The sequence below is a fragment of the Chamaea fasciata genome, unplaced genomic scaffold (genome assembly GCF_029207755.1).
Source record: "Chamaea fasciata isolate MVZ Bird 193981 ecotype frontalis unplaced genomic scaffold, bChaFas1.0.hap1 SCAF_28, whole genome shotgun sequence".
Taxonomy (NCBI): Eukaryota; Metazoa; Chordata; class Aves; order Passeriformes; family Sylviidae; genus Chamaea; species Chamaea fasciata.
In genome coordinates this window covers 5,574,731-5,602,339 of record NW_027094113.1, presented here as the reverse complement: position 1 = coordinate 5,602,339, position 27,609 = coordinate 5,574,731, and the positions used below count along the sequence as shown (strand labels likewise).

At 40.1% G+C, this 27,609-nt stretch overlaps 1 protein-coding gene across 5 annotated transcripts in view; it reads left to right on the top strand.

Moving 5' to 3' along the window:
• EPS15L1 (epidermal growth factor receptor pathway substrate 15 like 1) overlaps positions 1 to 20,918 on the top strand; it is a 45,138-nt gene extending 24,220 nt beyond the window's left edge. For 3 of the 5 annotated variants that reach the window (XM_066205479.1, XM_066205478.1, XM_066205477.1), the window contains 2 exons: positions 10,764 to 10,969; positions 15,625 to 20,918. In XM_066205479.1, the coding sequence (XP_066061576.1) occupies positions 10,764 to 10,969; positions 15,625 to 15,771 (353 nt within the window). In that variant the 3' untranslated portion in view covers positions 15,772 to 20,918. Of the gene's footprint in view, positions 1 to 10,763; positions 10,970 to 15,624 lie in introns of those variants that run through there. The other 2 variants (XM_066205481.1, XM_066205482.1) reach the window with 2 other exon arrangements.
• Positions 20,919 to 27,609: the final 6,691 nt, after the last annotated feature.

Sequence of the window (27,609 nt, the reverse complement as noted above, 5' to 3'; positions counted from 1 at the left end):
TGAAAAACACTTTTGTGGTTTGGTTGCATTTGGGTAGGCAGGTGCAAAAAGCTCTAAAAGAAAACTTTACTTGTCCTCAAACCTCTGCAGTCAAGTAGAAAATAGAAATACTTTTGCAGAGCATTGGAAACTGTCTGATTTCCCAGGCAGTTGGTAGTGGAAACTAAACAGGATCCACCAGGGATTGTTCCTGATTATTCCTGATTTGATGCTTTTCTGTATGCAAAGCTTTTGCATGTGACATGCAAACATTGTCGGATAATCCATTGAGGGATTGCACAATATCCTGGACCAAAGCGTGCCACAGTTCTCACCTTGCCCGTGGGTCTCTGTTTTGTCCGGATGAATGAGGAGTTCAGCATCAAGTCTCGTTCCTTCATGAAAACAAAGGCGCAGCACAAACCCTTGGAGCTGAGCACAGGATCAGGGAAACACTTAAAATCACGGCATGCCCTGAGTTGGAAGGGACCCATAAGGGTCATGGAGTCAAACTGCTGGCCCTGCATGGGACACCCCAACAATGTCACCCTCTGGCTGAAAGCATTGTCCAGACACTCCTTGAGCTGTGACAGCCTTTAGGCTGCGACCTCTGCCTTGGGGAGCCTGGTCAGTGCCCCACCGCTCGCTGGGGGAAGAACCTTTTCCTGAGCTCCATCCCAACCCCTGGCACAGCTCCAGCCGCTCCTGGGCTCCTGTCCCTGTCCCAGAGCAGAGCTCAGCCCCTGCCCCTCCGCCTCCCCTCGGGAGGAGCTGCAGCCCACGAGGAGCCTCCCCGTGGTCTCTCTGCTCCAGCTGAATGAGCCAGGTGCCCTCAGCTGCTCCTCAAACCCTTCTCCTCAAGACCCTTCCCCATCGCTGTGTCTGTCCTTTGGACGCTCTCCAACAGCTTTAGATCCTTTAGATCTTGCGATGCCCAAAGTACCCCCAGCATTCAAGGTGTGGCCACCACAGTGCAGAGCAGAGCAGGGGGATCCCCTCCCTTGCCCGGCTGGTGATGCTGGGCCTGGTGCCCTCCAGGGCATGGTGACACTTTGGGCTGCCAAGGCACACTGGTGACTCAAATCCAGCTTAGCACCGACCAAGGACCCCCACAACTCTTTCCACATGACTGGTCCGTAGCCTCTCATTCCCCAGTCTGTCCATGCATCCAGGGCTGCCCTGGCACAGGGGTAGGATCTGGAATTTGTCATGTTAAGTTGGGGATTGCCCGGCCCTCTCCTTTGTCGAGCTCTCTCTGCAGCACTCTGCCTTCAAGGGATTCAACAGCTCCTCCCAACTGCGCGTCATCACCAAATTTACTTAGTCTGCCTTCCAGTCCCACATCCAAGTCCTTCACGTGGAAGTTGTACAGCACTGGTCCTGAAACGGAGCCTTTTGGACATGACCTCTGTTTACCATATAGTGATGGTCAGAGCAAAAGGCCTTCAGATATACCTGGAAAGACCTCTAAAAGAAGTTTGTGGTTCACGGGAGCTGCTCTCATGTCCAGGCTCTCGACACAGTCTTCGCACAGTGTATAGAGAAACTTCTCTGCTGCTGCCAGGGTTGTCAGCTGCAGGATTGCAGTGGGTCATCAGGTCTGGTCCTACACATCCTGACCAGTTTGCTAGCTGCTTGTAAAGTGAAAATGGGTTGGCTGTTTTGGTTGGTTTGTTTTTAGTTGATGTTTGGGTTTTTTCACAGCTGGAACATCAAGGAGCAGCTGTGAAATGAGTGTATTAGCAGGTAGTTCAGTTCACAGCTCTCTCTGGTTGGTACTATCAGGGTTAGGCAAACCCTTATTGTGTTGCATGGATTAGGCACCCTTGAGATCCATATCTGTCCCTTCTTGAATACTAAGATTAAGAGAGGGTACGATAATCATGAGCTTATTTAATTAGAGTTGTATCTTGGGTAGAATCTCAGCCTTATGCTTGTTTTGTTCATTATAAATAATTTTCCTTCTTTCTTACTCTGTTGTTCACCAGTCTGTCAAGATCTTTTAGATGTTTCAAAGTCCTGATCTTTGCTTGGTCCAAGAGAAATCTCGTGTTTGTTTTTATGGTAAAAACATATTTTTTTTAGTGTTTAGGTTTTGTACTGTGCCTGCTGTGTGCTGTGCTGTTCTTACATTGCCTTGAATTAGCAAGAAAGTAGCAAGTGTAATAACTTTAAAACTGAAACATAGTATTTTTTTCAGTATAACTGTTTAGAGGTTAAGTGCAGAATCTTAGAAGAGGATTGGAGGAGGGTTAGTAACTCAGTGAATGCCAGTAGAGAATAGCAAGGAGAAGGTGTTCCAGAAGCAGCAAACCTAGATACCAGTGTACCTCAAAGCTCCAACTTACTGTTTCACGAAAAGATTTGGAAAGTCACTATCTCTGTCCGATACATGGATTAAGATTCTCTTTAGGCTGAGCAGGATCTGCCAACAAAAAGTTCTTTAGCTCTTCTGACAAGACTGTTCTAATGAAAATCCCCATGAAAAGTGTGTCCATGTTCTTTTTCTTCAGGAAGGTATTTATCTCTGTGAAGTTCCTAATGGACATTAGGTTTTATAGGGCTCACCTAGGACTTGGCTGGAGTAAGTTGATGTTCACCAGGTGCTACTGGAGAACTTGCAGGATTCTTTGGAGAGGAGTGGAATGTTATTGATGTTGTATCTTGAATAATGCTGAAAAAGCACTGAAGAAATGCCAGTGCTTTGTGTAACGAGCTGTGATAAACAGAAAGCAAATAATAGTAAAGTATCTCAACGTTCTTAAAACAAAGATGCCCTGTGACAAAGATCCACATTCCACTGCACACTATTTTCTCAAGCTCCCCTAAAACATTGCTGAGTTTTGTAGATTTATAACTACATTTTATTTTCTGGCAGAGGACTGCCTGTGGTGTTCAGCACTACCAAACTTACGGTTGCTTTATATTTCTTGTGCACGTTCTCAGGATTTATGGGACTTCTGTGTAATTAGGGATAAATCTGAAAGAACTGGTAGACTGAAACCTGTCAGTTAAAATGGCTTTTGTAGGTTCTCACAGATTAAAAATTATGTTTTCTGCTGTGAGCTGCAGATTGAAATCAGTCAGAGTTTGCCGCTAACTAGTTTCTAGGTAAAAGTTGTTGATTACAGAACGAGAGAAACAGATTTTTTTTTTCTTTTTCTTTTTTTTTTTTTTTTTAAAGTACAGGAAGTTGCTGTGTGGGTGTCAGTGATTGGGTTATAAGTAAAATGCTTTAGTGCTTTGATCGTGGGACCTAGTGCTTATGCCCCACCCTTACCACTTCCTTTCAATGCAGCCCCATGTATTCCACATTGTGGTTATAGCAGCGCTGTTAACCAGTGAGATTAACCACTACTGACAAGCATCTGACACATTACTCTCTATGCTCTGGACTCCTTGTCAGGCCCTCAAGTTCCTGAGGGAAGCCACTCTATATCCAGGGAGGACAAGCAACACTTAACCCGTCCTATTACAGCAGGTCGTGCCCTGCCTTACTGATGCTGTAAATTAAGGATGTGGAGAAGAAGACAAAGGCATTGAACTGTGTGGTGCTGTATCTGCCTTTTGTGTGCCCCTTCAGACATGAGAGTTCCTTCCCGATCAAGTTAGCACCACAACAGGAGTGTGTGACCTGGCTTCCAAGGGCACAAGGCACGCCAAGTTGTAGGAGACAGTCAGTTCCCAATGATGCCTTGCACTGTCTTGCGTTTTACCACTGAGTATTCCTGTAGACCTCCTTAGGGATGGGAGAGGAAACTCATGCATCCAAGCGCCAGAGAGACAGTTGAGTGCCTTTAAGGCTGCTGGTGCATTCAGTGACCCATGCTCCATATTCACCACTCAGTGAATTCCTGCAGGGTACTAAAATGACAAGATAATAGTCGCTGCCACCAGGTACTAGTTGGCATCATCCAAACAAATGTTACTGGTCGTGCTCAACTAATGATGGTCCAGGTACACGTGGTTGCCAGAGAACCTCAGAGACAACATTTTTTGCCATCAGCAAATTCTTGGATGAATGTGATTCTGCCTTAATCCTGATTTCAGGAGTGATGAGGATTGATTCAAGCAAAATCTGACTGATCAACTCCTGTTTTTTCATCTTGCCCGTTGGCTGATAAACCATATCTGAAGCTGTTAGTAGCTTAAAAAAATGAAAAAGGGTCAGGGTTTAAGATCTTTACAGGTCTTCAGGATCTTAATACTGTGTTTATTGAGCCAATCTGAAAACTTTCAGCTGCGCTGAATGTTGTAATCCATCATCTACAGAAACACTTAATTCCCTAATTTGGGGTGGCCATCCTTTGCCTTTTCTTAGAAGTGTGGTTGCAGAAGGTTGTTGTCAGCCCCGGAGAAGCTAGAAGTGCAAGAACAATTACCAGCAGAGCATCTTTTTGTTCAGTTCCTGTGGTGCAGGGAGCTTGTGAGGGAAATCACAGGTAGGTTTGTCCACCAAGTGCTCACAATTATGGAGGGATCCTGAAAGAGAGTGTTCTGATGGCACTTTGACCTGAAAGGTGAAGTGAATAGATACCCAGATAATTATGTGTATGCAGACACATTCCAGGTTTCCCTGGACCAGGATTGTCCAACTGTAAGTTTTAGGTTCACTCTTTTGGGGTGTCTTTTGTACCCCTGGGACCATTTCAGAAGCCTCTTGTTCCTTCTGTGTGTAACCAGCAGCTGGCCCAGCTCAGGGCAGTGCAGGCGATGTTTGTGCAGCTTCTGCTGCTCCCTTCCTTTGTGTTTGGTGCTTCCTCCTCCTTCATGTTAACGATAAATATAGTTCTTTTTTGTATGTGTCACTTCTCTAATTTAAGGCATTTTATGGTTTGACTGTTTTTGCCATTTTGCACTTATTTTTCATCTTTAGGCAGCCCAAGAGCACTGACAGTGCACATTGACCTCATGTTGACACTTTCCAGTGAGGTAAAGCTTAGATCTTCGCTGCTTTTTGAGTTGTTCATATAAGTGGATTTTAGTAGTTTGTTTGCCTAAGATGTGTCTTCAGTGTCTCAACTAGATCAAAATTAAGACTTCACAATTTGTTCAGTATCTTCCTTCTAAATGCAGGCCAAAGTCTGAATGCTTTGTCTTGTATATTTACTGAGTTCAGTTCTTGAAAGAAAATGATGTCTTGTGAATACTTAGTGTTTAAACACATCACATTTTTGTGGACTTTTTTTTTTACTTGCACCATGTGCAGTGTCCCCATGTAGAAAATTTCTCTATGTATTTAGTCAGATAAATTTTAAAAGAAAGAAGCCATGTTAGGCATAATGGATGTAATCAGGAGTTAGGAACAAAATAAAGGATTGTGTTAATCAGAAAAAATAATGTCATATAATTCCCTTAATTTAATTTAGATTTGACTCTAAATTATGTAGATTTATTGAAGTTGTGGGGATCAATCATTTGGTCTAGAGCAGAATATATGAAGTTCTGTTCTTTACTCATTGTGAGATCACAGGAGTGTTGGGATGTTTATTTCTGCATGATACCACACACCTGTTTCCTTAGAACTTTTCCAGCACCAAGAGTTTATTCACAAGAACCATGGTGCCTGTTTACCTTTATTTTTTCCCCTCATCTGCAGCCGAGAGTGAGAAAATCAGCCTCAAAGTTGTGACTGACAGGAAAAGTTTTTTTATTTTTCATGTCTTCTAGAAGACTTGACAGTTGCATTAGAGCACAGGCATCCCTTGTTGTGTAGGATAAATGACTCATGGGTGGAGCACCTGCCTGGCCACAAGCTAAAAATTCCATTCACGCTTTGATTCTCTTGTTTATGCTGGCCTCTCAAAGATATTTCAGTACTGATGGTGAAAGAGGTTGTCCAAAAGCTGTTTCAGAGCAGATTGTTGGGCTGAACGTGTAACGATTTCTCACCTTTCAAGAGGTTTGTAGATTGTCAGAATATTTCTCTTAAGCAAAAGTTTTCAGTGAACTCCAGGTGCAAACTTTGCAAATATTAAGCAAAAACAGTTCTGAGGGAGTTTTGCAAGGGAATACTTTTCCCTTCTCTTATAAAAAACATGTTGTGATTTTTTGCAAAGAACATTATCATCAAATAGTTGAGTTTGCAATACAGTGCAGAAATAGCCTCCGTTGAAGACAAAGGCCTCCAAGTATTCTGCAGAAAATTTAGTTTCATGTAACTAACCTTCAGGCAAAGTTTGAAATTAGTAATCATTTTTCTGTGATTTTGTAAAGTTCAGTTTATGAAGGTTTTACTCTGCATCACTGGAGGATAATCTTAACAGGATGGTGGAAAACATACTGAGGAAGTTGGGAATGAGATGTACATTTGGCAAATTGCCAAGAGAAAGATGTGCTGGGAAGCTCCTGAGGCTTCTTCTGCCATTTGAAAAACGGGAGAGGTGGAAATCCTGGGATTATATGGTCAGGTATAATCACAGGCATGGCCTTAACTCACCCTATCACTCCTTATCCTCTGCAGCATAACTCTGACTTCTTACAGGGTATTTTTCAGTTTAGAAAATTTCCTGGAAAGGAGGCCTTGTTTAGTGAAAGTTTAAAGTTGTGTCATTTCCACTCTGTCCCATTTGCCCATGAGCATGATCCATCCAGGCTTCAAAGGCAGGAAAAATGCTGCTTCTCATCATTCAGCAAGATCCTCTTCTGAGCAGAAAGTCAGGCCCAGCATTGAAACATAGAATATTGAGACTGCTCTAAATATTTCACTTCGTGGTCCATATCTTGTAATTCAGTAAGACAAATTTTGTGTTTGCATCCTACCAGTGAGGTTATATTTGCTTTGAAATACAGATCTCACCCCTCCAAACTCAAGTTGGCTGTGGAGTATGAGATGAGATAAAATTTTGTATGGGTGGAGTTCACTCTAAGTAACAGCACTTGCTGTGGTAAACCATTTTGTTCATCATCTCTTTTTGCTGAAGTGAGTCCTCTGTGTGGTTTGGGTGCACCACTTGGGTAACTGCTGAAACTGCTGTGGTTTCAGAATAGGACCTGTTTTGCTTTTTTCTGAACTTTTTTTCCCCTGAAACTATTAGCAGGAAAATCGAATCAGGGTTACAACTGTTTGCCTGCCATACCTCAGAATGATGAGCAGAGTCATGTAGAAATACAACATTTTCCAGCAAATGGAAGATTAATGCAATCTCAGTTACAACTGTATTTTGCAGTGTTGCAGTTTTGCCGATGTCTGTCAGAACAGCTGGTAACCTTTTACTGTGGCTTGGGTACATTTGCTTTATGTTGTAGAAATCCCGTTTGACACACTAAACACGGGACTACAAAAATCTTCGTGTAGTTAAGTGTACGCTCACTATGATGGGAGACTACACTTGCCGTGAGTCAGCAAAAACATCAGAAAGATAATGCTGGTGTTGTTATTACTAATCTGTGTCTAATATATGAGTAAATTTGAACATCTAACTGAACCAAACAAACTTCTGCCAGGCCTCAAAACCACATTTGCAGAGTGTGGCAGGATAAAGCAAACTGTAAGCAACATACAAAGGGCACTAGAGGAGAGATTTGGACTTGGAGTTGGACGTGATGGTCGTCATGGATCTCTTCCAGCTTGGGAGGTTTTTTGATTGTAGGGCTCATTGAGGATTCTTGTGCATGCTGGGGTTGATGTGTTCAGAGTAGGTGCTGCCCTTAAAATTGCTCTGCAAAAGATAAACCTGATTGCATAAGGGTTTCCCTCTCACTTTTTTCTTTTTCAAAATAGAAAAATTACCACCCTATTCAATTCTTTAACGTCTAAAAATCTGAAGAAAGTGGCACTCAGTGTGTCAAATTAAAGCTTTCAATATCATTAGCAGTAGCTCTCACTACATGGTGGCATTTCCTCTACAACAAAGTGATTCTTTGTGATCTTTTGTGAAGATGAAGCACAAGAAACCCTAATGCTCTGTGCAGGTTCAAAAGCACCTGGGGCTTTGTGCAAAAACCTTAAACAGTCCACCCAGAAAAATCAGGCTTGCTGAACAAATGCATTGCAAACCCGACATTTGTGTTAACAGTCACCAGTTCCACAAAGTGGTTTCTCTAGCAGAAGATTTAACCTAAGAAAAGGGCAACTTTAAATGGGTCAGTTTTGCCTTCATCAGTCCAAATTGATTTTGGGCAATACGGGGTGAAGTAGGAGGGGGAATTTCCTTGCTGGTAACTGGCAACAGAGGAAGGAGAAATAGCGTAGAGGGCTCTTCTTTTGCCTTGACCGGAAGTTGAAAATGCAGATACTTTAATTCTCTTTGTAATTCTCCAAGGCCAGTTTGGATTGAGCTTGGAGCAGCCCAATCTAGTGGAAGGTGTCCCTGTCTATGGCAGGGGGTTAGAATTGGATGAGCTGTAAGGTACCTTCCAACCCAAACCATTCTGGAAATCTATGACTCTAATTTAAAACAAGTTAAAATAAGTTACTCTTTTATGTGGAGCATTACATATGAAACACTGGGTTGCTCATCTCTTGCCAGGTTTGTATGTCCCCTGGCATGGGATGGCTGTGGCAGTGGTGAGATCTGTAGGCCACGGGGATGAGCAGGATGGAAGTGCAAAATGTGGCCTGTGGAAAGGCACGTTGGAGTGAGGGAGGGTCTGTGCTTGTGAGGAGAGCAATTTCCTGTATATTGTGTCACTTCCTTCCATGAAGGACAAAGCACTGGCCTGATCTGCCTCTCTTTAGGAGTCACACAAGTGGTTGCTGCCATGGGGATCTGTGACATATGTTATCTAGGATGGAGCATGTACTGAACTATGGAAAATAGTGCTGGGGTGAGCTTTAATAGATCTCCTTTATTTTCCAGCTTCAAGACAGCTGAACAGGTGTTATTTCTGCAAACTTTCTCAAATCTCGTGGATGTGTTGATAGAATGGCTCCCCAGAGCAATGGTCATGGCCCAAAGGCTGCCAGAGATCAAGGAGCATTTGGACAATGCTCTCAGGCACAGAGTGGGATTGTTGTGGTGGCTGTGCAGGGCCAGGGGTTAGGGTTAAGGGACCTGTGGGTCCCTTCCAACTCAGAATGTTCTCTGGTACTATGAATGTGATATGTTCCTTGGGCAGTCTGGAGTATCCTTAAGTTTTAAAAATGTTGTGGGTTGTCTGATGTGGATCTCTTCTGGTCCGGTCTAAATCCGTTCACCTTTTTCCTGATGGAAGACTTGCAGGACTACAATCAAGTTCCCCTTGAACACTCTCAGGACTAAACAAATCCAGTTCTATCTCCTACTGGACATGCCTTGTTTTCCATGTCTCTCTGTATGCTTGTTCAGCTGGGGACTTCCTTGCTTCCCACTTTCTATGCAGCTCGATGCTTGCCAGTGGTGCCTATATTGCATCCAAGTCTGATGTTGACACTGCACTAATGAGAGTCTGCATGATTTCCTCAGCTCCATGCAAACCTGATTCCTTCTGTTCCCTGTACACCCAATTCCTTCAGCTCACTGTCCACGTGTGCCTCTGACTTTGGGGAATAGAGGCCAGTTGAGTACAAGAGAGGATGGCCTTTTGGCTAGCCCTGTGGTAGGAGAGGCTGAGCTGGGATTTACTGGAAGTTGCTGGATAGGTCATTTATTTAGTGCAAGTTTTCTGATCTTTATTTCCCTTTGATAAAAGTATTTCCACAGATCTGAGCGTATCTTAGGAAGTTCATGAGCATGTACCAGAGTACTTTCTGAAAAGTTCCCAAGCTATGACTTAGATGTGCCAAGTACACTCTGAAATTTGGGGATTGATTCCGTTTCTCTGTGCTTTCCTAGTATTTATATCATAATGGGAATAAATGATGATTCCTATTAAATTACAGTTCAAAGAATTGGACATTTAAAAACGGCTTTATTACTACAAATAATGTATGGAATTCAGGTTGTTATGCAGGAAGTTGTAAATATTTGTTTAAGAATGTTTTTAGATTTTCCTTTATCAAGTACACATTGCAATCAAGAATGTTCACCCAAGGAATATTTTCCCTGGAAGCTGGACGAATACTTGTCAGGAGCGATCTTTTTTTTTTTTTAAGATGGGGCGGGAGGGGGAGAAATATATTTATCTGTTTAGTTATTTGACCCCACAAAATAGTCTTTTGGCAAGGGGAATTAAAAATCAACCATTGCGGCTTTGATTGCAACAAATGAAATATACACATATTATTTATGAGCATGCACAATAATCCCTGTGATTTCATTTGTTGTTGGGGTAGAATATAAGAACACCCAGTTACCTACAAAAGGTGGGTTGTGGAGCAAACACCCCAGAGAGAGGTGCTTTCTTAATCAGCCTCCTTTTCTTTGAGTATGTGGTGGTAGAAGGATAAACCAGTTTCAGGGGAAAAAAAGAATGCAGGCATTCTGTAAAGTGACAGCTAAGTTACTCTTTTATCCTATTTAACATGGCTTGCCTTTACTGATACATGGGGTTTTATTTTGTCTTCTTTATAATACCAAACTTAAATTTGAAATATCTTTAATCCTGGAAAAGCAAAGTCATACTTGTCAATTTTTTCTGACCAATTTTTTCTGAACTTTATAATGGGTTTCATCATTTAAAATCTTGATGGTATTAATATTTTGGTATGTATAAGCTAATAAATCCATTTAAATAAAACAACTGTTTTAGATTATTTGCTTTGAGAAATGAAGACCATTATATTTGGTTAAATTTTCACCCACCCCAGGAAGGATGGATGATGCTAAAATGCATAGCACAGTTTCCTATTTTGGGGCTTTGCACTGTCCATGGTAAGTAACTTCTCTTTTTCTCCTTTTTTTTTTTTCTCCTAAACTTTCCAGGTAAAAGTACTCCTGTAAGCCAGCTTGGGTCTGCAGATTTTCCTAAGCCCCATGATCCATTCCAGCCATTTGGGGCTGACAGCAGTGACCTGTTTCAAAGTAAAAAGGGGTTTGGGGACCCATTTAGTGGAAAAGATCCATTTGCTCCCTCCTCTTCAAGTAAAACTTCTAAAGACTCTTCCTTGGGGTTTGCAGACTTCAGCTCTGTAAGTTAAGTTCCTTGTCTCTGAGCAAACCACTTTCTGCTCTGCTTGCAGCAATCTCTGTTGGGTTTTTGTCTTACCTGCAAACCTACTGTTCCCTGGCTTCTGTCTCTCAGTACCTTCATGCTGTCCTCATTGTTTTTGTATTAATATTTCTGTAATAAAAAGGCGTTATTTCAATAAAAAAGAAGTTTCATACTAAATTTTCAAGGGTTTATGTGCATTTAAATTATTTTAGTACAGTGTGCCTTTATTCTCAAATTCTTTGTAGCAGAATGTGTATTGTTTTTGTTGCATGGAGGCTATTTTGTAAACAGATTTTTGGGAGCCAATGATGTAAAGACTCAAAAACACTTGATGAAAACATTTCTATAGCAATTTCACCATATCCTGAGAATCAAATCCTTAAAGGGAAAGTTTCTAATAAGTATTTGTAACTGTTTGTGGAGAAAGTTCTGACAATCTGTTGAAACATTTACTGTATATGATGGAATGTGGTCATAGAGAGATACATAGATGAGACAGAGATTGAAAATTTAGCTGTTGAATTTTGTTCCTGTTACTGATGTTGTAGAAAAGACAAAGGAGAAAATGAAATGGTATGGTAGAAACAAGATAGAAAGGTCCACACTGCACTCCAAAAGACAGTCCCAGAAGGTCTGAAAACAAAGCCAGGTCCCCATTCAATTAAAAATATTGGGGTTTCCAAAGCCTGGCTTTGGTCTTAGTGCTGAAATTGGGAACCGTTGTAAATGCAATGGTTGTGTGGTTCTTGTTGCTTCCATAAGTGGATAGAATCTATTCCATCCAGAGCCTGAGGCTTCTTCCTCCTTTCACAATTTTGTTTCCTCACGTTGCCACGCAGTAAAATTGCAAGCTTACTCTGTTCCTTAACTCTGCTGGACACAAGTCAGTGTTCAACAAAGGGAGATATTTAAACTGAATCTTTCAGGTTGTTTCTTTTTAATGTTTCAGGCGGTTTTTTTCTAGTTATTATTTAATATTAAATGTGTATCACTTTCCTATCTGATATTGTTAGTTGAGGACATCTGTGCAGACTTTAGTTGGCCTCAGGGCTTTAATTTATCACTTTCCAAGTTCAAGATTTGTTGTGTGTTTGACTACAGCTAGTTGGATTTGCACAGTTAAATTCTGATTGTGTACAAACTGGTGACATTCTTAATAAAAATAAGACACAAAACCTGCTTTATCTGAAGTTTCTTCAACAACATCTAATTTGTTCCTGCAGTGAAAGACAAATGACGGAATGGAATGACTGTTACCCAGTTATTGTCATCTTACTTTCCAGACTGTATTTCTTAAGTTAAAACGTGGTTTACTCTGAGTGATTGTATCAAATGATTAACCAAAATCTCTGATCCCAATCCTAGTGGGTACTCCAGGGTCAAATTTGCTGTGCCATCAGGTTCTCAGTCTAGATTAACTTTAGAAGATAAGGAACAAGTAGGAAAGATGAGATAATAAGCAGTAGCCACTAAATAATTGCTGTTAAATGACATTTCATCAAATGAAATAAATTTTTAAAATTTAACCTTTAAAGTTTTCTGAATTAATTTCTCCTCCTGTAGGAAAAAAAAAGAAGTATTGACTGAATTTGGCTGAAAAGACAGATTTGATCCCTTTTCTCCTCAGTTCATGGGGTTTTTAACTTTTCTATAAAATAATTATGCTGCTACACTTGACAATTCCTAATCCTTCTGCACGATGTTTTAAATGTACTAGTTACCTTGAAATCATTGAGAATATTGTGCTTCTCTTTGCCTCATGGTTGGGAAACTTTTTTTATAAGGGAATGAAAACCAGTTTCGCCTACAGAAGGTTTTTGACATCTACTTTGAAGCCATGGAATCTGAGAACAGAATCATGTAGAACTGAGTAATCAAACAACCTGAATTTTAATTGAAATCCTTGACTGTTGCAAGAAAGAACATGAGAACTTTCATTTTATTTTAGTAGGAAAATCTGGTGCTTTTTTGACACACTGGCACATTCATGCACCCAGAGTTCCTGTATATTTTCATTGCATTCTTAACTTTGTTGCTGTCGTTATATATGATTCATTGGGAAAGAAAACAGTCTTTTGGTAGTTCAGATTTCAAGTGTTTCTGGGTTCCAGCTGTAGTTTACAGAACAACAAGAAAAGCCACTTTTTTGCCAACAGAAAGTGTTTAAATTTCCAAGAAAGAGAACACTTAGGACTAAGCTTTTTGTCTCAGTACAAGCTGGTAATTCAGTACACACAAATTAGTGAAACTTTTTGTGATTTGATTAGTCTTGCTGCAGTCTGCTGATTTCCTCATCTATGCCTTGGGTCTGACTGTACTTCTGAAAAAGAAAAAAAGAAAAGAAAAGGAGGGGTTTAATGCAATTACACATGTGACATTTATAGGCTTGTTGAAACCTGGACATATGCAAAAAATTGTTACTGTGTTAAATTACCTACAAATTATCTTTTTATAGACAATCTGTGCGAGAATCTGTGGCATTAATGAACTGTTCTGTATTTATTTCACTACTCAATGGTGAGAGTTATCTCCTGCAAATTGTACTTTGTGCCAGCCACTTGTAATAAGGCACATCCAGATTTGTTTCCAATGAATCACTTCCCTATTTTTCCTCTTTTTTTTCCACTCAGCACTTTTAACCACAAAAATATAACTTGTTTCCCATAAACAAGTTATGATTGGGACTCTCATAAACTTTGGAAGCCTTGTCCTAGAATGGAAGTTATAGAAGTAAAACTGGTTTCTCAACATTAAAAAAATATCTCAGATAGTTTGACCAAAGCATCTTGTATTTCTGAAAATAGTAATGGTTCATTCTCCATCCCAGCTGTTGGATCTACCTAAATTCCTGGACTAAGCAGAGAATTCCTGCTTCCATTTGTATCTGTCTTTACTTTGAAAAAAAAATCTATTTAAAATCTTAGTGAGCTTTTCAATCTTACCTGTCAGCTGACATTATTTAAATGAGGAATTATAGTAGGGTCTCTCCATTTTAAAAGTAAAATATCAAGAGGTGTGACACTTCTCTTGTATTCCAGTAACATCAAATGCAAAGATTTTCATCTAAATTTTTATAGCAACGAAAGCAGAGATATTGCATGAAGAGAAGTTGGGGTTTTTTTAATCTCAATTAAATGGTGATTTTCTCAAATCATCTCAAAAGTTATAGTGGGAAAAATAAAATGAGGAATGATGGGCATCCAGAGGCATGATTAAATTACGAGTAAATGAGAATTGGGCCTGGGTTGAAAGACATCCACATAGATAGATTTATTTCAAAGTATATAATAAATAAAAATTACCGATCCACTGAAGAGTGGAGTAGGAGGCTGGGGTGGGGCCATCACATAGTGTTTATGCAGCTAGGCAGGGTTTCGCACTGAAGCTTGCATTTTAACACTCAGTTCAATATTTCAGGTTGGTCTGAGCAGGTGTAGCTGTGTCAGTTTTTGCCATGGCACAGCAGGCTGAGCTCAGAGTCACTGTGTCCCGGGCCAGAAACAATTTTTGCAGTATGCATCCAGCTGAAATTTTTCTCCTCAAAAAAACCCTTAAATAATGTTTTCCTGCACACACACACACAAAAATCCTAAAAAACACCCAAAAAACCAAACCAAAACCATAACAGCACAAAGCAGATTTTAGAAGTGGGCTTTAATGCAAACATTTGCTTGCAGCTGTTCCCATCCTCCTCCTCAGCAAATGCTGAAATTAACTGGGAACAGATTATATTTGAGTTTGAAATTGCTATGATTTTAATGAAATAGTTTCAGATTTTGTTCAGTAAGTTCAGACAAGCAAACTTTTGCATCCTTCACTGGTAAATACTAGAATATAATTTTGGACAAATTTTGCTGCACTGTACTTGTGTTTTGCGCAGCCCAAACAGGTTTAGGACCGGAGTGTTTTAAAGTGTGCTATTTTCTTAGTGTTCTCTGCTGAAGTGAATTGGATTCTCTCACATTATTTCTTACTGGTGAAACTCTGTATTTTATGAACAGCAACAGAAGCACTTTCGATAACTTCTGATTTGGTGATGAAGCTTCCCACATGTCAGCAGTGTCCAAAATCACTTACCAAACCCCTCACCCTTAGCAGGAGCTACCACAATAAAACTCTCTGTTGTGCAGTTGCACAAGAGTAAACTATTAGCTTTACCAGCTATTTACCAGCTTTTACCAGCTGTTTATTCCTAAAAGCGGTTGTAGTTGTTGTGCTTCCAAACCATTAATTTCCTTCTTTTGTGTGTTTGTGTAGGGTTTTTTTGGGCCATTTTCATACCCAACTGAGCCACAGATCCGGGGACTTGCATCCTGTGTGGGTTAATTTTCAGGTGGGAGGAGGAAGAAACTAAGGAAATAAACTAAGTAAGGAAGTAAAGGAAGGAGGAATTAAGGAAATAAATCAAGGGAGGAAGTGAAGGAGGAAGAAATTAAGGAAATAAAGGATGAAGTAAAATTCCTCACTGGAGAAAACCAGTGAGTGAATTTCTATGTCAATCTAGACCTGCCCTAAGACAGCCTGATGTTCTTGAGCTGTATATTTAATAAGTCTGATTCTTTGTAATTTTTGCGTTATTTCTTTGAGCTGGTTGGTAATTTTAATAATTCATTTTCCATTTTCCTTTTTTAGTTTGGAAATGAGGAACAGCAGCTGGCCTGGGCGAAGCGAGAGAGTGAAAAAGCAGAGCAGGAAAGACTGGCTCGGTTGCGGAGACAAGAACAAGAAGACCTTGAGTTGGCCATTGCACTCAGTAAGGCTGACATGCCAAACTCTTAAAGAGGGTCTTGGGCTTCACCCTGTTTAAGAGAAACCTTGGAACAAGGCTTTTATAAAAATACTAAATACTCAGTTTATATTGTGAAAATAATTTTAGTCACCTTCAGATCTAGACAGGACTGGCTGGTTGTATCTGACCAGGCTCTGTGTGGCTTATCAAGTGCATAATCTGCAGGAAACACTGTATAAGTTGTATTATATGTTCTAGATAAAATTTATTGCTTGTAAGAAATTTAACATATAATCCTAAGATACTGAAAGTTTCTTTATCTGAAACACAACTGTTGCATAGAGTAAGCTGCAGCTTGTGAATCTGGTTTGGTTTTTTTTTTTTTTTACCTGAATTCCACTGGGTCTTTGAGGCTGCAGTATAGATTTCAAAGAAAATGTCATAAAAAGAGAGTATTTATAGAATTAGCTTTCACTTTTTACATTTATTTAATAATTCATGGTAGGCTAATTAGTATTTCTTTTACATTATCTATGTGAAAGCATAAATTCATTATTAGATGGTCCCTTTTTATCCAGAAGTTGTGGCTTTTACAAAAGAATCCGACAATTTATATATGATGGATACAGTGAACTCTATAAAAACAGTACAAATTTGAAGACTCTAGAAATTAATAGTTCTTCTTTAGTAATTTAAACATTTGTTTGCATTGAGTTGTAATAATTGTATGTGACTAAAAGAGGGAGTTAATTCAGTTGTAGTAAATGGGATAAATAATTTAGCAGTTAAATTATGAAGTAAAAACTTGCTTTATTGTAAGCAAACAGGATTGCAAGATGGTGAAACACAATTGGGTACTGCTTTAATGTGACATCAAGAAATCAAGGAGTGGAAAATTTGCCGTGTTTGAGGAGTGCTCACCCCTACAACTCATTGTACCCTCGTTTACTCCAACTCCCAGCACGCAGACTAGGTTGTGTTACCCAAGTGACTCTCTGGGACAGTCTCTACCTCTGCTTCTTCAATTCCACCTCTTTGGGGTTACAGATCAAGCAGATTTAGCTGAAATGAAGCCAAGTTGAGTCTGATTTTAGTTGCCAAATACACATTCACACATCAGTTCTGGCAGCACTGTCTTGGTTGGCTCTAAAATACAATTTGCAGTACTCAGACCAGATAGGAACAGGTTTTATGTGCATGGAATGCTTCCACCTGGAAAAGAGAACACAGAATGTGTTTGATATGTCATAGAAAAAATAAGTCTGTGAATTTAATTTGCTTACTATAAATGCCTTTTCTGATTACAGGAATTCTAAAACTTCAGTTGTGTTTGCCTTGGAATTTTCTGTCTCATATAGTAGGGATCTAGCAAGCATTTTTAAATGTCCTCAGTCTTCTTTTCTGCCCTTTGTTCTCTGGGAATACAAAAGCTTTACATTCAGTATTCTTACTGATGTGGCCCTTGTCTTACTACATTTTCTCTTTTTTTAAAAATGTGATATTCCTTCATCATCTTTAATGCATTTCTGTTTTTTATGTCCTTGCTTCCTTGCTTTTATTTTCATACTACAATGATAGTGCCTGCTCAAGTGAATGAAAACAGTCTTTCCCTGTTCTGTTGGGATTGCCTTATCCTGGATGCTTTCCTTACACAGAGTCAGATTGGATCATTTTGAGCATCTTGGTAGTTTTCAGCTCCGAAATGAAGCCAAGATGTGTCCTTTATAGTCTCAGGCTTTTCTGGGGAGGTAGGTGGGTGGGTGGGTGTGCAGACACACACATCTATCCGTGTTTAGGGTCTTGTTTTTAGGAGTCACAACTCCCTTTTTGCTGTGTGTCTCCTATGCTAATGGTACTACAAATAATGTGAACCTTTTGTTCTCCTCAGGAGGAGAGAAGATGTATTTCTAATAACAAAACCAACCGTGTAATGATCTTTAATACTGTCTTTTAATGAGTCCTTTGGGATGCAACAGAAGCTATGTCTAATTTTGCAGAACTTGATTTGACATCCCTTCCCACTGGGATAATTTTTCTCTAATGTATGTTTGATTACATGATCAAACATATTAAAACATCAAAACATTCTCTCTTCTGTTGGTTTATAGAACTTAAAGTCTCTGAGAGCTAATTTGTGTCTGTCTTTAGGTAACATAAAGCTTTTGCTGTGAAAGAGCAATTTTCAAAAGCAAGTGGCTGCAGCATTCTCAGTGAAGTTACACAAACTGTCCATGTGTAAGATCCTCTTGTTCACTTGGACCTGAGTCCCTGTGGTGTCTCTTCTGCTACAATAAAATTTAGAAAGTAATACCAGTTCTGGACTGTATGATGTCACTCCAGTGGGACAAGGGGATGACTAAATAACTTGATGCATTTTTGAAGTTCTCTACCATAACAAGACCTTCTGCTGCTTTGTCAGGGCCCTAAAATACTGAATTTGTAATGGTTCTAGGCCAGTGAAATGATGTTTTCAAGATGTCCAGCAGGGAGGCAGAAATGTTAATTAATCCAGCATTCTGTATAGTATTAGGGCTCCTTTTTGTACTTCCTTATTAACTCTTCTTCATATTTGCTTGGAAAGTAACTGCTTATCAACAGATGAACAAGGACAGAACACAACATATTGTCTATGCACAGTATTAGATTTAGAAACCTTAAATTTACTGAAACGCTCTTGATTCAAAATGTTGTCACTGCAGTAGAAGAAGACCTAGCTGTGATTTCTCACTTTGTATTGAATATAATTTTCCATATAAAAGGAAGATGCCCCACATTCTTTCCCTATGCTGTAACTCAGTGTTTGTACAACACCTGCACTTGCTCGTTCAGGCAAAACTTTTTTGCAAGACATTGATCTTCTTCCTCCAGACCAATGAAATTTAAAGCACAAACAGACCTGTTGCTATTTGGGCAAAGAAAATATGTATAATGTAAGATAAGGAAAATGTGAATACCCCCAGTGCATATACAATGTACAGTGAGATCCATATTATTTGTGTCTATGTCTATATACATATATATATATATATGTATATATATATATAGTATTGTTTTAATGTAATTATAGTGTGTGTATATACTCCACATGTCCACATGCTATGTCCAGTATATAGTTCCTTGTGCTGTACATAAAATGTGTATATACAGTGAATATGTAGAATATGCATATATATTCTGTATATTAAAGCTTGTGTGTACGTATGAATTCTGTCACCACGGATGGATACAGAATTGGAATCTTTACAGAAATTCAGATTAGCTCATGGCTCTGAGAATTTTAAAGTCCTGGTTAAAGATAAGAGGAGAAATGATTTCTAATCAATTTGTATCAAAATTTCTTTCATTGATACAAAAAGCTGTGTTCATTAGGTGTGCCATTAGGTGTAAGAGAACCCTGGAAGAAAGTAGTAATCATCTGCACTGGATGTAATTTCACATTCTTTGTAGCTTTTAAAGTATCTGTTTGGAATGTAGGCTCAGCTGCCGATCTTGCATGTCATCCTTCTTCTCTGGGCTGAGGCAATGATTTTTTTCCTATACTTGCTCATAGTTTCACTTCCCTCTTTCCTTTTTTGTTTTTCCTTTTTAAAAAATTATTTTTAAGGAGCTGTTCCCATACACACACTCCAAACAATCACAGGCAAAGGTGGAAAAGATGTTTTTCTTGCTTCATTGCAGTTAAATTGATTGCATGTAATTGTCCTCTGGATTCCAGTTCTGTTTTCCCTCCATTTCCACCTAATAAGCTTTTACTTTAGGAGGAATGAATATCCATTGCATATTTGGCTTAGAGGAAAGAGTGGGGATGATTCTTCTTTCTACTTAAATTATTAGACTCTGTGGTACCTTGAGCAATCATTAAGAGTTTTAGCAGGGTTTTATGGTGGCACACATTTTATACAGAATATATACTACTGGAATGACTCGTGGAAAGCCCTGGATTGCACAGAGCATTGAGGCACAACAGTTAAACAGGACAGATAGACAATTATTCACATCGAACCTGCACGTGCAGACAGTGCACATAGGATGCAGATACTGAATTACCACGTTACCCTTCACAGAACTGTGTGTTCACATTTGCCTTGAGTGGTTTCCCTCAGTTACCTTCATATTGTCTTGCTGTAAAACCTCCAAGTCACCCTGCAATAAAAACAGATGCTCATAAAAGTCATACTTCCACAATAATGCTGTGTGAAATATTTTTATATAGGCAACTTTTTCTTCATGGAACCTCTGCCCTGTGAGGGTCATCAGTCCTTCCTGTATCTTGTCCCATGTACTGTGCTCTCAAAGTGCAGGAGGTTCCAAGCTGTGTCTGTGTTAGTCTTTTTATTTTTAATTCCCTTCTGTGAAATCTGTTGGCACTATTGTAGAAATTATTTTGTCAACTTATGCTCAAAGATAATGCACTTTTCTTGAATTCTTCTTATAATCCTTTTGGGGTTACTATTTCTTCTTTAGTGTTTCTCCATTGAGAAGAATATTTGTTCTGTAGAACCGTGGCCCAAGGAGTTTTGGTCCAAGTAGAATTATTGCTTTCCCTTGTGTAAGAGTTTGATTTCTCCTTTCTTCTGCATTTTATTCCTCCCTCTCAGGAATTTCATTTCTGCTTAATCCTCATTTAGAGCTGGTACTCAGTTGAAGTGAATTGATCTCTGGTGTAAGTGATCTAATTCAATTATCTTCTTATACTAGTGGAACAGCCAAGTCCTTGCTTATATATTTGGTTATATATTGCATCTATGTAAACTTCACAACCATCTTTTCTTAGAAAGGAATTTCGCTTGAAGTATGATGGAATCATAGATTTATTTTTAGAGTAAATACGTTAACTGTAATTCATTGACACACGTCTGATCAGTTGATATACTGCTCTTTTTACTTGAAAGTTTTATAAATAAAGGCTAATTTGTTATAAAATGGGATTTTCATTTTTCCAATTTCTGCCTTTCCCTTTAAGTTTCAAAGGAAAACTCCTAGTGACTGTGGTTTCTTCTGCTGTTGCAAGTACAGAGTGCTCTTCTGGTGTCCCTTTTAATATATCATTCTTCAGTCTGACCTGAAAAAGGTGGAAACACAAAGCGGAAACTGCAATGTTGACCTAAATCTGACTAATATCTCCAAATATGTACATTATTGTGGTTATATTTATCTTTCAAATGTTATAATAAATTGTAAGGTATTTTAATTTTAACCCATCTCATGTGTTTATTGTTTATTGTTTAATATAATAAGAGAAATGTTATTGTTTAATATAATAAATGAAAGTTACTTTTTGGAGCCTGAGATTTCAGCTGCCTTTCTTTTTTTTTTTTTTTTTTTTTTTTTTTTTTTTTTTTTTTGGTTTTTTGTTTTTGTCCACAATTTCACAAGTTTTTATGTTAAATGTGTGAATCTTGCTTTGAACAACAACTCTGTTCTCTGCACTGAAATCTTTTTCCTGTTGGCTGCTGCTCTCTGCACTGTTTTCCCTCCTTTCCTTCCTTTCTTCCTTGTCCCAGCCAGATTTGGGCTGAGCAGACCAGTCCCAAATCCAACGCCACACCCTTTCCATGCAAACTGTGTGCAGCAATGCTGGATGTCCTGGCAATTTACACCAGGAGCGGGAGATCACTAGAGACAACCTTTGGCTGGCTGGAAAAACACACCTCACTATTGGGCTGGTCCATTTACTCACTTTGACTCATTCTCCCAGCTATTCACTGGCTCCTCCCGCTCACCTCGGTAAAGTGAGCAGCAGGTTGCCAAGGCAGGCTGCTCTCCAATATTTTTGGTATGTTGACGTTTTGGAGGATTGACTGCAGTGTGTCACAGATGGGTACAACTCCCTGCCCAATTCTTCTCATTGTGTCATGCTTCTCATCTCTTATAAAACCATGGCCCAGTGCACCATACATTGCTACCACTCAAGTTTCTGGGGTCTGATATACACAGCGTTCTCATCCCTATGCTTTCCCAAATGCTTTTCTAATCTACATTGTCTGGGCTTAATCTGAAAGGACCCCCCTGTACCCAGCATGGCCTGAGAGCCCCTTCACCGGGAAGGGAAGAGAAGCATCACCATTCTGTTCAGGATGTGAAAATTTGTCCCTAAAGGCTGTCCATGGTCTGAGCCCAACTGTTAAACCTCAAACACAACTGCAGCACTTACTGACCGAACCTAAATATATCCCAAGCCCAGTTCTTCTCTTAGAATTCTGAGCTCCTGGAGCCATCGGTGCCGCCCCTACTCTGAAAGTGCCGTCAGGTTCATCTCTGGAATTGCTGAATCTCCCATCTGCTGTACGTGACTCTCAGTGTAGTCACTCTGAGTACCTTCTCCCTCCTGTCTGGTTGACTTTTTTTTTTTTTTAAGTAATGACCATAATTAAAATTATTAATTGGTGCTGATGCAGCATCTCTAAAAATTGCTGTAGCCTTCCTAACTGATGAAATCTCACAAGACACTGCCAGCAACAAACATATTTCTGCTGTTTAACTTCCCATAAAGGTCCTTGACCACAATTTTCAGAATGAAAAAGCCCTGTGCTCTTTTCCTATCCCTGGCATCCACAGAAAGGACATCCAGGCAATTCTTTATCCCTTATTTTGCAATATAATATAAAATCATTAGGATAACAAAACCCACTTATGCTGTCATAGCACACAGACTGTAAAAAAGGATTTGTTGGGAGCTGAGGATATTTTTGTGTGTGTTTTGTTTTGTGTTTAAGCCTCAGGCTCAGTAGCTATTCACCTAATATATTAAATGTCACAGGAGATCATATCCCAAATGATATTCCAGATGCTTCTTGGTGACATAATGAGTCAGAACTCCAGGTATACTCTTAGCTGTAAGAAGTGCAGGAAACCAAAGTAAAAGTGTTTTGAAGCAATACTCTGTTTAGTTATAAACCTTTACTAGGTAAGTTCACCTGCAGTTTCTGTGTTGCTGAATTTATGCTCATGACAACAGGCAGAAAACTTCTGATTTGCTAAAAGTACTTACAATGGGAGCAGGTAAATAAGCAGGTAACTGATGCTAACAGTGGTTGCAGAGTAAAAAAAACTTGGTTGCTTCTGCTCTCCTTGTGCTTAGAAAGGAGCTTTTGGTAAAGTTAATCCCTTCTTCATTCTATTAAGCAGTCCTAATAGCTCCTCTGTAGTGTCTGCACTAAATATTACCAGATCAAATAATTGTGGCTGAAAAATCAGACCTCAAAAGAATAAATCAAAGATATTTTCTACCTAACAAGTTTAGGATAAATCTGTGTGTCCTTTGTGCGCTGCAAGTGAAAGGAGTTGGTTTGTGGCAGGGGCTGCTCCCAATCTAAGCTGCGGTGATAGGGAACGGGTTGTTGGAGAATCAATACGTTGAACTAGTTACCTCCAGGGCCTGTGAATTGAGCATGGCTGTGTGCTTTAGGTTACTAGTGCTTGGCTTGTAAACCAATTACTTCTCCAAATCAAGTGGGAAGCCGGAGCCTGGGCCATGGCAGAGGAGCTGCTGCAGTACCAAAGTTCAAAGCTCTGACTGCTTCGCTCACAGCACATAGGACTTGTCTTGGGCAGGCAGGAACTGGGACAGACCCAGCTGAGGGCAGCTACTTCGAGGACACGGAGGAATTTTAAGGTTTGTAGATGCCACCAAGTAGGTTTTGGATGGGGATGGCTTCCTCCCTGTTAAATTACATGGGGTTTGGGTTGAATTTTTGCTAGTTACCATAGTGATGGCTACATGACTTTGTTGTAGTTGTTTTATCTAAATATAGCAAAATAAATTGCTAGAGCTTGGGGTTCTGGCTTCAAAAATTCAATTTAAGCAAAGCCTAACAGCTACTCTGTGTTAGAGGTGCAAAAAATAGCTTAAGAAGCCACAGAGCTGCTACCACAGAAAACCACAGAACCACACAATCCTATAATTTGAAGAGTGGACAAACTTATTTTGGCATTCTTGTGGATGAAAGACCAAAGTTTAGAGCCAGTCAATGTTTTCAGGCAGTTTGTAAATGGCTGTGAGTAACCAAGGGCTCGCACAGGTTGAAATGCCCCATCCTGCATGAGGTGAGTCATGTCCAGCACTAAAGCTTCAGCTCTCCCAGATGTGATTAGCTACAAAACTGAATCTAAAATAAACGTCCAGAAAAGCCAGGGGGTTTCTAGTCCAGCCTTCCACTTTAGGGTTGAAAAAAAGAGATTTGAAAGTGCCCTGCCTGCTGGGTGGTGGTTGAGCACAGGGTGCTGGTGCAGTGCTGGTTGTGTACAGGGTGCTGATGTGGTCCTGGACTGTTTCATAGAGCACTGCTGCAGCGCTTTGATGGTGCTGGTTGTCTGCAGGGTGATGTTGGTTGTGCACAGCGTGGTGGGGTAGTGGTGCTGGACTGTTTCACAGGGTGCTAGTGTGGTGCTGGGTATGCCCGGTGTGCTTGTGTGGTGCTGGGGTGGTGCTGGGGTGGTGCTGGGCTGTTTCACAGGTGCTGCTGTGATGCTGGAGCAGTGCTGGGATGGTGCTGGGCGAGCGCAGGGTGCTGTGTCACCTTTGAGAGCCAAAAGGTGACCGAGCCAAACGGCCCTGCAGCGGCTGGACCTGGTCCTGCTCTGGGCTGTTTCAGAATTACAGTGTGTTCTGACAGTGAGATCCCATCTCAGAGGAGTTTAACTGACTCTTCTCAAGTCAGTGGGTGAGGAAAAAACATTTTCAGCAGAGTGCTGAAACACCGTGCTCTGAAACTCCACATGGACTGATCCAACTTTAAGCAGTGACTGCCCTGGATGGGACCTGAGTTTGGCAATATTTACTACAGTTTTCACTAGGATCATTGCACAAGATTTGCTTGTTTCTGCACTTAACCTCTCCAAATTATCTCACAATCTATCTTACAACAATAGGAAGCCCATGGCTGTGGTATCTTACATTAATATGTGTGAAAATCTTGTTTTCAATGGACTCTACATTTCCTCCCATCAGGTTTAACTACAACTTCTGTAGTTCTTTTCTTTCCCTGGTATGTCAAAGTCAAATCCAGGATAGCTGCAGGTTGTGGTCTCTAGATGCTCCCTGGGAGGCAGATGGTTAATTGGAGAAAAATTACTTAAGAGATGACAACCTGATGGTCAGTTACTAGATGATGTGGAACATTAGTGGTTTCCTGCTGACTAGGGGAGGCTTGGTAGATTACTGGAATTATAGTGACATATCTTTGGATGTACTCATTCAAAACAATTAAAGAAAGGGGGGGGGAAAAGAGAGTTGACAATTACTCATAATGGAATGTCAGAAGAATGAGGTCAGCATCTCTTTTTTTCTGCTACAAGATGATCTCAAGATGCAAGAACGTGCAGTTTCCTGTAAAGACCACACAGCAGTTATCACAGATGCCCTCTCTTAAACAAGGACAAGAGTTTCTTGTGAACTTTTATTAGTGCTTTGTCCCCCCATCCCTTCCCACTTTCAGAGGACTGACTTTATAGATTTTTACACGAGATTTTTTATATTTACGTATGAGGATTCCTCTGCTCTATTTTCAGTTGAGTCACACATCTAAAACCTCAGAGAACACTATCTGCTCCTCTTTCCACAGCTCCACTGCTCATCAGGGTCTGAGCGCTATTTGGTAACACACTATCAGGCAGATATCAACTGTCTTATCTGAAGACTTTCTAGTGAGCAGGAGCAGAGGCAGCAGAGGTGATAACCCTCACAAGTCAGACTCTTCCCTGGAGCAAAGCCAGATTTGGATGCTCCCTTGCTGAGGCACTGGAGGAGAAGGAGGAGGAGAAAGACCCAATGTTGTGGGTGCTGCAGAAGAGCCATGCGGGTTTTTTAAGGGTTGGTGACTGTGGTAACATTTATTTCTGCACGAAGGCTCCGAGAAGCACACAGTGCCTTCGTGCCATTCACTGGCTGCAGCTGACTTGGAATCACAGAATCCCAGAATGGACTGGGTTGGAAGGGAGCTCCACCCCCTGCCATGGGCACCAACACCTTCCACATGATCAGGTTGCTCCAAGCCCTGTACAAACTGGCCTTGAACATTTCCAGGGATGAAGCAGTCACAATTTCTCTGGGAATCCTACTCCAGTCCTTCACCACCCTTACAGGAAAGAATTTCTTCTCAATGTCCCATCTAACCCTGCCCTCCGGCAGTGTGAGGGTATTCCCTCTTGTCCTGTCACTTCAGTCCTTGTCCTAAGTCCCTCTCCAGCTCTCTTGGAACCCCTTGAGGCACTGGAAGGGACTCTGAGGTCTCATTGGAGCCCCCTTTTCCAGGCTGAGGATTTGGAAGGGAAGAAAACTGGCCAGACTAGCCAGAGGTTAGGAGAGGATTGGGGGCAAGGAGAGCCAGGTAAGTATGTTGTGATGCTTCCAAGATCTCCTCCATCACTGGAAAGCTCTGGCTGGGTCCTTTCCAGGGCAGATACGGGGCTGGGCACTGAGGCTGTCACACCTCTTTGTCTTTTAAATTGCATCACAAAAAAGGGAATCATTTAAGCTTGCACTGTATTGCTGAAACCTGGGTTATAACAAAAACCAGGAATGCTGAAAACTGGGAATGACTATAACCACTTCCAAGTTCTTCAGAAAGAGCAAGGGAAAGCCAGGTGAGTATGAAGAGGTGAGGTAAGGATTTTAAAAGTTGTTTTCTTAAAGTTATAAACACCAAAGGACATGCTGAAATATGAAAATATTCAGCTATGGGGAAAGAGAAGGAAATACCTAGAACTGTTGCAACGATGCATGTGCCAAGTTTAGAACATCTTTAAGTCATCCTCACTTTCTGGAATTAGATTGTGCAATTTTTTTTTTCTACCAAATAAATGAGTTTTGTTTGCGATGAAGAAACGTTAAAGCTCCCTTATATTTCACTTTGAAAGAACTACAAAAGTGAAATGTGGAACTCATTCTTCCATGCCAATGATTAGAAGCCCAAAATACATCTGTTCCACATGAACAGTTTCAGCCTTTGCTTTCACAGAAGAACAGCTATATTTGTAGTTACTTTAAATGCATTCCTGTTGATTTCATTCTTGTGTATTCTAACACGTAAAGTCAGAAAAAGGGTCACAATCTTGGTTAAAACCAAGTTACAAGTATCCAGATGTTAAGGAAAAAATGCTTCAACATTAGGCTGAATCTGCATATTTGATTAGCAGTGATGTACAAGTATCAAGACGCATCACAACACCCAGAGCTGTAAAGAGAGAGGATACCCATCAGACTGTCAGAACAACTGCTTCAATCTACTGCCTGGCCTTCTGAGATCAGTTACAGCTGTGAAGAACTTTTGGGGGGCTCAATTTGACTTTTGTAGCTGTCTTTACCACTATAGCTGTTGCAGGATCCAGTTTACTTGCAATTTGTTTTTGGACTCTCAATTCCTGGCTGATTTTTCCCCCAAATAGTTACTAACTTTCTTAACTCCTGAAATCTAGGAGGCATTACAAATTGCTAAGCAAATTTAAGTTTTGGGGAATGAGTTATGAAGGTATTTTAACCTGTGTTGTGAATTCATGCTTGAATTCCACTACTGTTCTATTGGAATTCCGCATTGAGCTCCTGAGAACAAGGATAATTTGAATAACAAGAATGCCTTAAAATAAGCCTCCATAATTACAAAAATGCAGTGTTTAAATTTATAGTAAAAACCCACACATTGTTGGCAAAACTGTAACTGCATCTGGAAAACATTAAGAATGCTATTAAAATAGTCTAGCATAAACTAGAAATGAGACTGAAATTACAGTGTTGCTTACTTAACCATTTTTAGGAAGTATACTTTTAATATGATCTACTTTCCTACTTGATTTTTTGATAAAGCACTGTACTATGTCTTATTTACCACTGAGAATACCTTACTTACCCTGTTATCTATTTCAGAAAAATTCATGGCCCAGATTTTTTTAAG